Source organism: Mobula hypostoma, chromosome 4 (genome assembly GCF_963921235.1).
Source record: "Mobula hypostoma chromosome 4, sMobHyp1.1, whole genome shotgun sequence".
Lineage (NCBI taxonomy): Eukaryota > Metazoa > Chordata > Chondrichthyes > Myliobatiformes > Myliobatidae > Mobula > Mobula hypostoma.
In genome coordinates, this window is record NC_086100.1 from 52521704 (window position 1) to 52534757 (window position 13054).

The window sequence follows — 13054 nt, forward strand, 5'->3', positions numbered from 1 at the left end:
TGGTTAAAATATAATTTGTTACATAAAAGAGGTTAACCCAACAACTTCTGCTCAGTCATTGTTTTCAAAATTCTTTGTAGCACCATGCCCAAATATTCTTCTGTAATTAAAGACATACACTCATACAATTTAGTTGAATTTTTACAATTTGAACAAATTAATCTTAAAATGTTGATATTTGAATTGGCTCAAGGTTACCATGCTGTTGCTGACTAGAATATTTGAAACAATTAGAATAGATGAAATTGAATTGTCACTGGGAGGATAGACATTATCATTGATGTACAATCAGTTAGAATCTCATCTATGAAAAATGTTCAAATCAATGATAAAATGTCATTACTTTGAAAGCACATTTTAAAAAGTACAATGGAGAAATATGGATGGGATGTAGGAACTATATCTGTAGTGCACTTACGTAGTTGGAATTACTATAAAGCATAATTCTTCAAACCTGCAAATTTTGAATAAGAGGACATTATGCAAGACACATTGGTTGTCTCTTCACTAAACTTCTCCCATACATATCAAACAAACATGTTTGATAATGCTCCAATCTATCAGAGGAAAATAGCTTTTTGAAAGCTTCCTTACAATGCCTGCCAGCTGAGGTCCAGTCTGTCCCACTGAGATTGTTAAAAGATTGCAATCATTGAGTTGTTTCAGCACAATTAATTTTAATTCATTAACAAGTTCTTCAAGTTTTACTGAGCCCTACTCACTGCAATCAGAATGACTCCGTTCATCTCTGATGTTGTAGCCAGTAATTCAGATGGCAGTACACTCATACATAAAATGCTCATCCTGTCACACAAATATTCTCTAGGTTTTGGAATAGCATAGAAAGCACAGCTAAACACAAGTCACCTTTACTGAATTTGCAGGAATTTCAGACTCTCTGTGTGCAAGTTTATTCACATTAACTAATGTACAATGTCATGCTGAAGGATATCTTTGAAAAATCAGCTTACCAGATATTGATTTAAACAAGTTTATAATAGTATATCATAAAAATAGAAAGCAGAAACTTAAGAAAAATAATTTATTCAATGGCTAATCATGTTTCAAATAGATCTCAGGCACATTTAGTTTCTGAAATAGTCTTATCTCAAATATGCATCCACGGAGGTACTGTTGCCAACTTATAACCAAAACTGCTTTAAGAAGGTTTCTAAATATAAATTAACTCATTATGTGCCATGTCATATGACGTGGGAAATCATGATCTTTCCATGACCAAGATTCTTCTTGGCAACTTTTTCTACAGAAGTGGTTTGCCATTGTCTTTTTCAGGGCAGTGTCTTTACCAGACAGGTGACCCAAGCCATTATCAATGACCTTCAGAGATTGTCTGCCTAGCATCAGTGGTCACACAATCAGGTTGTGATATTCACTAGCTGCTCATACAGTTGAGCAGAGTTAAATATTAATTTTTAAAAAGTACTTGAGAAACTGTTATTATTTTACCAGAATGAAGATATAATGTGAAGCAAAAATCATGTCAGAAGAAGCAATTCTTATTTAAGGTATTGGGGGCAAAATTTTCCATCTTAGGCAACTGGAAGTTCCGCACCTCCAATTCAAAAATATGCAGTTGTTTATTTAAATCAAAGTCCTATCATTCTGTAGTACCAATGAAATGAGAATACTAACTTTGGGTTCTTAAACTTAAATTCAATTCTCAGTGATTGATTTGCATTCATAAGAAAATGAATTTGCTTAGGTATTGATTAGGTTAACAATTAGATGAGATTAAAGAAATGGAAGTAGGGTATTAGAGAATAAATAAAAAAACAGAGAACTATTTGTTTGTTCTGGAAAATACCTATCAACCAACATGGAATGGTTTAGAACACAGGATGAAGAAAACAACAAAAGTGGATTGGTAAATTGAGATTCTATTAATCACATTGGAAATTTAATTTCCTATGGACAAGTGTTATGATATATCTCGGTAGGTAACTATTATGATGAATAAATACCATTTTTGAGAAGTCGTATTTCTCAGAATCAGCCACATTTTGGCAATTAACATTCTACTACAATAATGTGCTTAGTTGCAGAGAAATTAATATGGAAAATCGTTGATAAATGATTTTTTCAAACAGTGTATTACAGATGAAAACCAATAAATGAAATTCATGTCACATTAAAATTGCTACCAGAATTATTGTTCTTTAAAACTAAGAGCAAGGAAGTTGTTTTTTCAACATAGTTAACTCTTTATGAATGTTTATTTTCCTCTGATTAAAACACAAAACATTCATTTATAAACTGATATTCATCTAGCTGTTTCTGGTTTAATCATTTTTAAAGCTTTGTTTAAAATAATGGAAACACATTACAATGACAGCACAGAAATATCATCTACATAACAAATTGAAGCACCTAACTGTACTCCATACAATATGTTAATACACAATATATAACTATAGATTGATATCAAAATCAAAATGATTGATGACAAAGATTTTCTTTTAAGTTTTAAATTCATATAATTATTCCAATTAACACCAGGTCTGTGCAAATAATGAATATCTGTAACTCAAGTACAAATATGGATTACATATGACCATTTTTATAACCACAGGCCCATGTATTAAATGTTAAACTACATTTTTAAGTTGTACATTTGCTTTCATTAAACAGTTTAGTCTAGAAGGTTCATAAAGGACACTTATAATACAAATTCCACATACATTATGCTGAGCACCAAGAATTGCACTACTGTGCCTTTACAATACTAAGGTTGACTACTTATAGCCATTCAGAGCATCAACTGGAGCTAAGCCAAATATTTTCATTAAGAGCCAAGTTATTCATTTAAAAGAAACTGTTACAATCTTTACAGTCAGCAATGACATATCAACCCACCTGATGTTTCTGCAGAAACTCAGATTTCAGAGAAAAGAGGAAAGTGCTTGAATGCATTGTTCTACTGATTACATTTGATTATCTCTTAACTTTTGTGAATTATTACTAAATTTAAAACAATGATATTGTATTTGATCTTAGTAAAACTCCACGCTTCTTATCAAGTCCCATGTTTCATCAAATTAGCAGCACATCACATTTGAGAAATAATTAAATCACAAAAGTTATCCAAACTTCACAAGAAGCTTTCAACAAATAACAGAACTGAATTATTAAGGAAGCATGGACTTACCTAAAACACCAAGCCGGTAGTTCACTGTGATGACTATGACATTACCATAACTTGCTAGTACACTTCCATCAAATATATTTCCTGTGCCTTCCATGTATGATGCACCATGGATGAAGACCATTACAGGTTTTGGTCCACTATCACGAATATCTGAAAGATGAGATATATTTCAAACATTTTGGGAAACTACTTAAGTCATTATTATTAATTTGTATTAATTTGTATATTTTTAAAATCAAAGTTTAAATGACAAAATAAGATTCTCAAGCAAATATTTAGTTAATTGTTTTACTGCTAATAAGCCATGTAAATTAATATTATATAAGATTCCAGCAGGTTTAAAGGCTAATAACATCACTCTATCAAGTAATGGTGCAATCATGCTATTTTCAGCTATAAGTGACTTGAGTAAATCAAGAACTACAGTATTTGAAATTTGACTGTATTTGACCAGAAGATAAGAGTGAATTTCTGTTACTGTCATATTGTTGTCTAAGACTTTTTTCTCCCAGTTTACAGATTCACAAAAGTGTGATGTGAAGAGGTTTGATCCATTTGTAAAACAGCACTTGAAAAGACTGCACATATTTTTGAGAAATCAAGAAGAACCAACCATTTGGGGTTAGGTCGTATGCAGCCTACAGTGTTACCCCATTAGGCATGGTGCTCAAGCAAAAACTGCTATGTGCTACATATGTAATGAGGGCTAATATGGAAAATTGATAAATATTCTGTTATTTGAAGTGGATAGAAACACAAGAAGTTAGTTAACAAGGAGAATGGATATGACCAAAAGGATTGTCAGTCTCTGCAGTATATTCAGCATGTATATTTTGCTTTGAAGAAAGTTAGTTTCTCCAGAAGTTGACAATAAGTTGGTTGCATTCTTCCTAAAGACTGACACACAGAATATATGACAATAGTGTGAAGGAGTGAATATCTTTGATTGTATAACAATCATTTCCAACCTACTCATTTATTTCTGAAAGTTTTATTAATGTTAATTTATCTATAAGCATTTCAAATTAAGATATTTGACCTTAAATATTAACTGTGCTTCTCTTTCCACAGACACAGTGTAATCTACTGAGTGTTTCCAGTATTTTGTGTTTTTATTTCACATAAACGGATTTTTTGTTCTCAAACTAATTAAGCAAATACGGATGACTAAGAATGATCTATCCATAAAAGTCACTCTAATAGTTTATAGTCAAGTAAATTTACTGGTGCATTAAAATATTAACCAGGTGTACAATCAACTTTATTTTAATTTTCACTAGTGATATTCCAACAAATAAGAATAAAGCAAGAATTTATGGAAACAATACTGATCATAATTTCCAACATGCACTTATGCATTAATGATAAAAAAAATTAACAGTGTGGCTTATTAGATAATTCATCACAAGCTTTTCTTTGATATTACATTATATTAAAGATATGCCCTCATAGTGTACCTAACAAAATGGCAATTTGCCATAAATATCTCTGCATATGCAACAGAGCATCTATTGCTATCCACATGTTAAAGTAGAGGAAATACTGTCAATGAGCTGTCCTTCTTTGCTGTATCCTTTCTATAACTCCAAATAAAGAAAAACAGAAAACACCGGAAACATTCAGAAAATCCGGCAGCATCTATAAAAAGAAAACAAAGTTAAGGCTACAGGTTGAAGAACAGTGGAGTGCAAGACAAAGTGAAACTCAAAAGTTGGACATGCAACTTGAGGCAGGAACATAAAATTGTACCCAAGGAAGGAAAACACAAATGTATTACTAATTGAATTCACAGGTCTAACCTGTAAAGAGAGAATGGGATGAAGGAAAGTGTGAAATTTTGTGTAGGTTGACATGGAAGCTGAGGCATGTAGGCCACTGAGGAGGCAAGACAGAGTCAATTCAACAGTAATGAAGCAATCAACTACTGTTTCATTGTGTGGTGAGAGGCAACCAGAGGATATTTAAGTGGTGATGTTGAGGAAGAGATAGGGTTAAAAAGATTGAAGAAAGCAACTGTATGACTGTGAATACAGCAGTTGCAAGAGAAAAAAACCTCAACTGAATCAAGTAGTGCACAAAATATATATATATTCCTTGTTGAGTATTTTTGTTGGCAATCTCAATGCTAATGCAAATAGCTTTTCTATTTCTTTTGCAAACTTTCCTTGTACTGTGATGTGGCTCTGCTGAAAAGAACTGTGAAATACTTGAGCAGCCTTCCCTGCGATTAGCCTCCCTAATTTGTTGTGGTCCCTAAAAGAAATAAAAACATAAAGTGTATTCTTATTATATTGTCTTATGTAATACTTTGTTTAGTGATTTTGTCTAATCTGTAAACCAATCCGTAATCTGTAAACTGGGTATATGCAGAAAATGTGACATGAAAATATTAACGTGTCTTTTACAGTCTTAACCCACCATGGGCAATGGAAAAGTCACTGTTGCAAACAGTGCAGTGAGCAACACTGTCATTATTTTTGACCCTTATTAGGCAGGGGTACACTTTAGTGTAGTCTGGGGTGAAATGCGTTTTATATTTTCTTTTTTTTTTGAAACACTTTGCCATGGCGCTGCAGGACACAAAACTGAACTGATCGAGAGACAAAGGTCGACTGTAAAGCCCGCCCACAGAGAAAACTGACAGGTCTACTTAGCAGAAAGAGAGACCAATCAGGATGCTCACTCTCGCTCCCACTCTCTATCTCAATCTTGCTCCCGCTCTCCCTCTCCCTCTCCCCGTCATTTCCGGGATATTGTATATAATTTGTGGGCGTCAGGGAGCTGCTATTAATATGCGGGAGACTCCCGGAACTTCGGGGAGAGGTGGGATGTCTGGTTTACAGGACAAACAGCATAAGCTTATGGTTACTAGCAGAAGCATAAAAATGTAGTTTTAATTTAGCCTAATATTAAAGGGGGAAGTTGTGATCTGTTTTGATATTAGATACAGTCAGTGGCCATTTTACGAGGCTGCAAGCAAATGCATAGAAGCATGCATACATGGCCAAGAGCTTCAGTTGTTGTTCAACCAAACATCAGTACAGGGGAAAAATGTAATCTAATTGACTTTGAGTGTGTAATGATTAGGTGCCAAATGGGGTAGTATGAGTATCTCAGAAATTGCCAATCTCCTGGGGTTTTCATGCACAACAGTCCCTAGAGTTTACACAGAATGGTACAAAAAGCAAACAAAAAAGAACATCTAATGAGTGGCAGATCTGCAGTTGAAAGCAGCTTGTTAATGAGAGAAGTCAGAGGAGAATGACGAGACTTGTTCAAGCAGACAGGAAGGTGACAGTAACACAAATAACTACACACATCATGTCGAACCTTGAAGTGGATGGTTTACAGCAGCAGAAGACCACACTGCGTTCCACTCCTGTGGCCACTTTTTTTAGTTATCCTCCTGTTCTGAATAAAGTGGTCATTGAGTACTGCTTGGATTTCCAGCATCTGCAGATTTTCCCTTGCTTGTGATTGAGTGCAGGTTGCTGGGGGATTCTTTGATCAGAGAGTATGTGTTGAAAATGTAGAAGGGAGAACACAAACGAAATTCACAATTCTAAATGTGAAAACTATGCAGGCATGGAGAAAGGCACTGAATGCAATGTAATGACTGCATCGTAGCAGTCATAAAGGAACCAGGTGATAGCAATAACCTGAGGCTGAAGAGAAGAAGATTAGAGGATGATTCTGTGGGCAAGGTGACTGGACAGTTTGATCAGAAGTGCAAAATAGTGAGGACAGAGCCGTCATCAAGAATCTGTTGTTTGATTAAAACTTGTATTTCCTTTCTATTTTGTGAGCCAGATAACATTTATAGATATGATAACTTCATGATGGGTTAAGAGACAAGCCATTGAATGCTAACATTGATATTAACTGTTAGTGTTGATCAAAGTCATCAACACTAAAAAAAAGATCATTAGGTGTATTTATAAAATCTGTGTCTTTTGTGATTTATACCTGTTGTATCTGATAAATTTATTAGATTATCACTACTCCAAATCAGAATTATATTGTAACTAAAGTGGAATTTGTTTAATAAAAAGACGCTAAAAAGGAAGACCAGATCTATTCTTTCAACACAAAGTATGAACTTCATAGTATTAATTAAGAGATTGGGCGTTGTCCTAATCCATGTTCCAATTTCCTTATAGTTATTGAACCGCAAGTGAGATCTTTGCTTGAGAAGCATTTGAATTTTAAATTACTAGTTTTCATGAGCAATAATGTTACATAGATATTCTAGTCAAAAAGTATATGTACATTGTTGTGTCAAAAGATAAAAGACCAAATACAACCTGTCCGGTTTTAATATCTGGAAAATTCAAATAATTATAAGGCATGCATTAAAGCAAACAGAAGAATAGCAACTTTTTACATGTTAAATTATATGTTTTTAATTGATACCATGGTTAACCCCCAACCCCACGTATGTCAACAAAAACATGACCTTAAAAATGCATTGTTTCAGTAAAGTTTTCTTGCATCAGTGAAAACTGCTATAATCAAATACTTGGGAAAAATCGTATATAAGCATTCAAGTGATAAAATGTAAACAACAATTAAGCCAAAAAATCTGAAAGTTAAGTGCTAAAAATCTGCACTTAAAAATATCTTAAAAATATTTTAGAAGGGAGGAAAAAATTAGACAATCATCGTCATGCATATTGGTTTGGCGTCAAAAAATACCTTCATCTTCTGCGCCATCATTATCACCTAAATCATCAGCCTGTTTCTTTGCAAGGGGACCTAGGATTAAAAATGAAGAAAATGGAGGGAAAAAAAGAGAATTCAAGAACATACATGACTTCAGAAAATCTAGAAAATATCATAATAAAATGTTTCTTGAAAAATTGAAATGTAAGATTTTATATTTTGAAAAATAGTAACTGTACAAAATATCTAAAAATGTATAAAGGATAAAAATCCCTAAAATACATTTCATATTTAAAATTTAAGTTACCACAAAAGCTTTAATCAAATTTGTCTAGAGAGAAATCTGTATCAACTACAAAAAAAAGAACAATATACCCACCATTCAAGAAAAGAGAAAAATTACTTCAGCTCTTGTTAGTAAATGATCAACCCATCAGATAGGTGGCAAATTTAAAAATGCTAAATCCCTTTCACAGTGATCAAATATTTACTACGGGTTTCATTTAGGTGTTGAAGTGATATGCTTTTGGATTTTTTTAATTCAAGTTACAAAATACAAAAAAGCAGCAAAAATTGGGAAGAAAGTCATTTCAGGGGCACTATACAAAACAAAAGATTTCAAAGACATTAATTCCAGTGAATTTTGCATTCAGAAGATAGCATCAATGGGCAACAATGGATGATTATCTACTTTTGTCAATCCTAAAATATTGTTTCAATATCATACTGCAACAGGAACTTAAGACTGCAAAATTAATTTAGCACAAAGGTGAGATAATTGGCAAAAGTTATCTATCATAATAATGCATAGAGGTGTCACATTTTTCTAGACTTGGTATCATTAAAATGCTGATATGTTTTTAATTGTACACCTTCCCTAGGTATGCATTTATATGAAATAATAATTGCATAGTGGATTGGTTGAATATAGCAGAGCCATTTTAGGTTTTTAAACCTGATTGGATCACTTAACATGTAACATTTTCTCAGCAATAAACTACTGAAAAGATTTTTAACTTTCTCCTTTTGATCAAGTGAATAATTTTAGATATTTTCTATATAAAAGTATTAAGAGGCAGAAAGTCAAAACTTATGCTTGTAGATCATTCCTTACTGTAGAAAAACACGCATTCATATTATTTAGAGGTGAAAGTCAACATTGATTTTTTTTTATGCAGCCAGAAAAGCAGACATACTAGACACCACCATCAAGCATCACAGTGTCATGCGAGTAACAATGAAAACAATCACTGTGTCCAGAACTATTATACAGTAACACCAAACTCACACAAAGTCCTTTCAACAAAAGAAAACTGTTCATGCTAGGCAAGAATGTGAATGATTTTTCCATGCATTGCAAAGAAGCACAATTGGGAATAATGAACATGAAGGATGAACTATATTACACAACACAAATATTAAAAATCAGACAATCAATTTAATATTTTCTTATTGAAAACATTTTCTAGCAATTGTATAATTTATTGGAATCTGAAGGAATGAACATTGATTCTATTTCAATATTGCCATATCTTGTATTATCATTTACGAGAAGATAACAATTCGTTGCAGTGCAAGGGAACTGTTAAGTAACAAATGAATCAAATGCAAGATTCTATGTGTCTTAGTTTTATAAATGCATGTGTTGTTTCTGAAAATGAAAGTGCCCAAAGCAATATTTTCTGCCAAATAAATAATACCATTAATGATAAAACTAATAGTATTAATAGTACTTACATAATAAAAAACTTAAGTAGTAATAAGTCTAAAACTAAAATTTAGACTTTCTTGAAAGTGAAACACAAGCATTTGCCCAATATTGTATTACAATTTACAATTTTATGAAGTAAAACCATCTTTTGTACAAGAAATTGCAATGCGTGAGTAATGCTAAATTATCTCTAACCTTCAAATTGATGTAATATAATCATATTAAGATGTATCCACAACCTACTGTCCTTCCAATTCAGGTATCATACCAGATAAGATCCTTTCCTGCCCAATTTCTTAGATTCAGTTATGTTACTATTAATACTCTAGTCATGAGCATATACTGTATATTTGATATTCATTTTCTGATAGTTTAAATCCAGTTAAAGCTTCTGAGCATTTGTCCAAATCTTTCAAGAGCACTTTGTGCAGAATAACTGAGAGTGTTCTCCAGAACAATGCCAAAACTCTTCCACAACATTAATAAATAGCCCTGCCCAAGCTGAAAATAACATCAACGCATTTTAAAAATGCTAAGTGAGTTAGACGTAATTACAAACAAGCACATTTTCAACCCATCATCCTGACTTCATATTTTCAAAAATGTATTTTCAGGATTCTTGAATGCAAATATCAAAACAACCACTGAAAGAAAAAAAAGCAAACGACGCTAGTCATCAAAAATATAAACTGTACTCATTAGTAATGAAAATACAAATTCATAAGAATTTATGTGTAGATTGAGAAGAGACTAGCAAAAAATGTGATTTTTTTCAAAAACAATTAACTCCAATACTTCCATCATGATATTCCCACATTTAGTAAATATAGCCTTATCTTTCAGTACCTTTGGTTAGCTAAGCAATTACAGTACTTTCCAAGTAACAGTTCATTGGATTGGCATTGCATCAGTTGTGATGAATGACAGAGGATACACAATAAGTATCCTCTAAATTCGGGCTCTCTCAACCAGACTATGTAACAGTTTCTTCCCCCAAGCCATCAGACTCCTCAATACCCAGAGCCTGGATTGACAGCAACCTACTGCCCTCTACTGTGCCTATTGTCTTGTTTATTATTCATTGTTACCTGCACTGTTTTGTGCACTTTATGCAGTCCTGGGTGGGTCTGTAGTCTAGTGTAGTGTTTGTGTTGTTTTACGTAGTTCAGTGTAGTTTCAGGCCAAGACCCTTCATCAGGACTGTCCAATCACAAATAAAAGAAAATCTGCAGATGCTGAAATTCCAAGCAAAACACACAAAATTCTGGAGGAACTCAGCAGGCCAGACAGCATCTATCAACCTCAGCCTGAAACGTCGACTGCGTACTCCTTTCCATGGATGCTGCCTGGCCTGCTGAGTTCCTCCAGCATTTTGTGTGTGTTGCTTGAACTGACTTATTGAGTTTACCATGTTATTCTCATTCCACATTTCCATCAATTGATGGCAACAAAAAAAGGGCAAAAGGGTGAGGGAAAAAAAAGCAATTCATAGTGCCTGTAGTGCCTGATGCACCATAACATCTTCTAGGCCAGTACCATAGACACAATGGGTAACAATGCAATTTCTTAAAAAGAATATGTTAGAATTAAATTATATACCTGATGCATAGAAATATCTATTGCAAACAGAGCAAAAGTAATTATGTCCTAATGCAAGGTCTCAACTTGAAACCAACTATCCCTTTGCTTCCACAGATACTACCTAATCCATGAGTTCTTAGAGAAATCTTTGCACACTAAGTAAATCAACCTATTTTATGTAAAGTTCACTTTATTTCTATACTATTACAATTAAACAAAATTGTGAATATCAAGATCAATTTCATAGTATATAAATAAGCCTTTAATAATTTGGAAAAGAAACAACAATTAAGTTTCTGAAGATATAATAAGCAAGCATACAAAATAGAACATGCAAAGTTGAATGAAATTGCAGTTTGAGACATAAACAGAAAATATTCAGCAGTTCAGGCAACATCTGTGGGCCTAAATCTCGAACTTTGTTTCCCTTCTACTGTATATATGCTGTTTAATGGGCAAAATGGTCCAAGTATTTGTCTTTTTTTGTCAGATTTCCAGCATCTGCAATCAAGAATTGCTCTCAGTTGCCTTGCATGTTAGAGATTGCATGGCATATGTTGGCACTTCAATAACATCTGCAGAACTTGAAATTCTTTGGATGTGGAAAGAATCTGAGTTTGTTCCAGATATATTAAGTGAACTATTTGTAAATAAAATACTGTATTTGAAAAAATGTCAGATTAAGGCATATTAACACTATATGAACGTGCAACATACAAGTAAATCAGTTGAACAGCTCAAAATGTTAAACTATTTTGAAGGTTCCTGAGTTGAAACTTCAGGAACGACAGATAAGCATTGGATGATAAATTTTAGGAAATTGGGATTTATCTTCAGAGATGCCCATTAGAAAGACATTACTGACAGATTGGACAAACTTTATATCAGTGATCATATAATAAATATGGAGCTGGGTATGTTTTACAATACAATAGCATTTATTGGTGACAACTATCTATATTATGAATGGAAAGAAAACACCAACATGCAGATATGGTTGAATAAATCAAAATAAAAAAGAAAACATAAAGCTGATTTTACTATTGACAAATATGGACCGGGTATGGATGAAACACATATTATAAAACCATTAAGAAAACTGAATTTGATCATAACTATTCATCATTCGGAAAGTTACTGGTTATGTTGACAACATGTTTTTAGCATGTTAAAGATCTCATTTCACTTGTTGGTGTCCTTTCTCTTAAAAGGAAACAGACACAAAATGGACAGTAAACCATGGAATAAAGCTGGAAGAACTCAGCAAGTCAGGCATCATCCTATGGACAGAAATAAACAATTGACGTTTTGGGTGAGACCCTCCATCGGGAATGGAAGACAGTAGAAGCCAGAATAAAAAGGTAGGGGGAGGGGAAAGACCACAAGCTGTTAGGAATTAGATGAGTCAAGGTGAGAGGAGAAAGGTAGGTGGATGGCAGAGGGGGGAATGAAAGTGAATGTGAGAAACTAGGAAGTTATAGATGGAAGAGGCAAAAGGCTGAAGAAGGAATCTGACATGATAGGACAGTAGACCATGGAATAAAGGAGGTGATGAACCAGAGGAAGGAGATTAGCAAGTCATGAGAGTAGGGGAGGGGAAGAGGTGAAAGGGCCACCTGAATGAAGAAATACGAAGTGGAGGGGGGGGGGGTAAATAGAGGAGACTGGTTTCCGGAAGCTAGAGAAATCAATATTAATGCTGTCAGGTTGAAGGCTATCAAGATTAAATATGACGTGTTGCTCCTTCAACCTGCTCCTTCTTCGTGGCAGTAGTGGCAACACATTATTGTGGGAATAGGAAGTGGAACTGAAATGAATGACCACCAGGAGATGCTGGCTGTTGCAGCGGATGGAAGAAAGATGGTCGATAAAGCAGTTTCCCAATCAGCATTGTGTCTCACCAATGTACAGGTGGCTGCACTGGGAGCACCATA

General features: G+C 33.7%; 1 protein-coding gene across 1 annotated transcript in view; it reads right to left on the minus strand.

Annotated features, from left to right (window-relative positions):
* LOC134345315 (neuroligin-1-like) overlaps window positions 1-13054 on the minus strand; it is a 208298-nt gene that overhangs the window by 136395 nt on the left and 58849 nt on the right. Inside the window, exons 3-4 of the mRNA XM_063045782.1 lie at window positions 7862-7921; window positions 3167-3316 (exon numbers count right to left, since the gene is read on the minus strand). Coding sequence (XP_062901852.1) covers window positions 3167-3316; window positions 7862-7921 — 210 coding nt within the window. The remainder of the gene's footprint in view (window positions 1-3166; window positions 3317-7861; window positions 7922-13054) is intronic.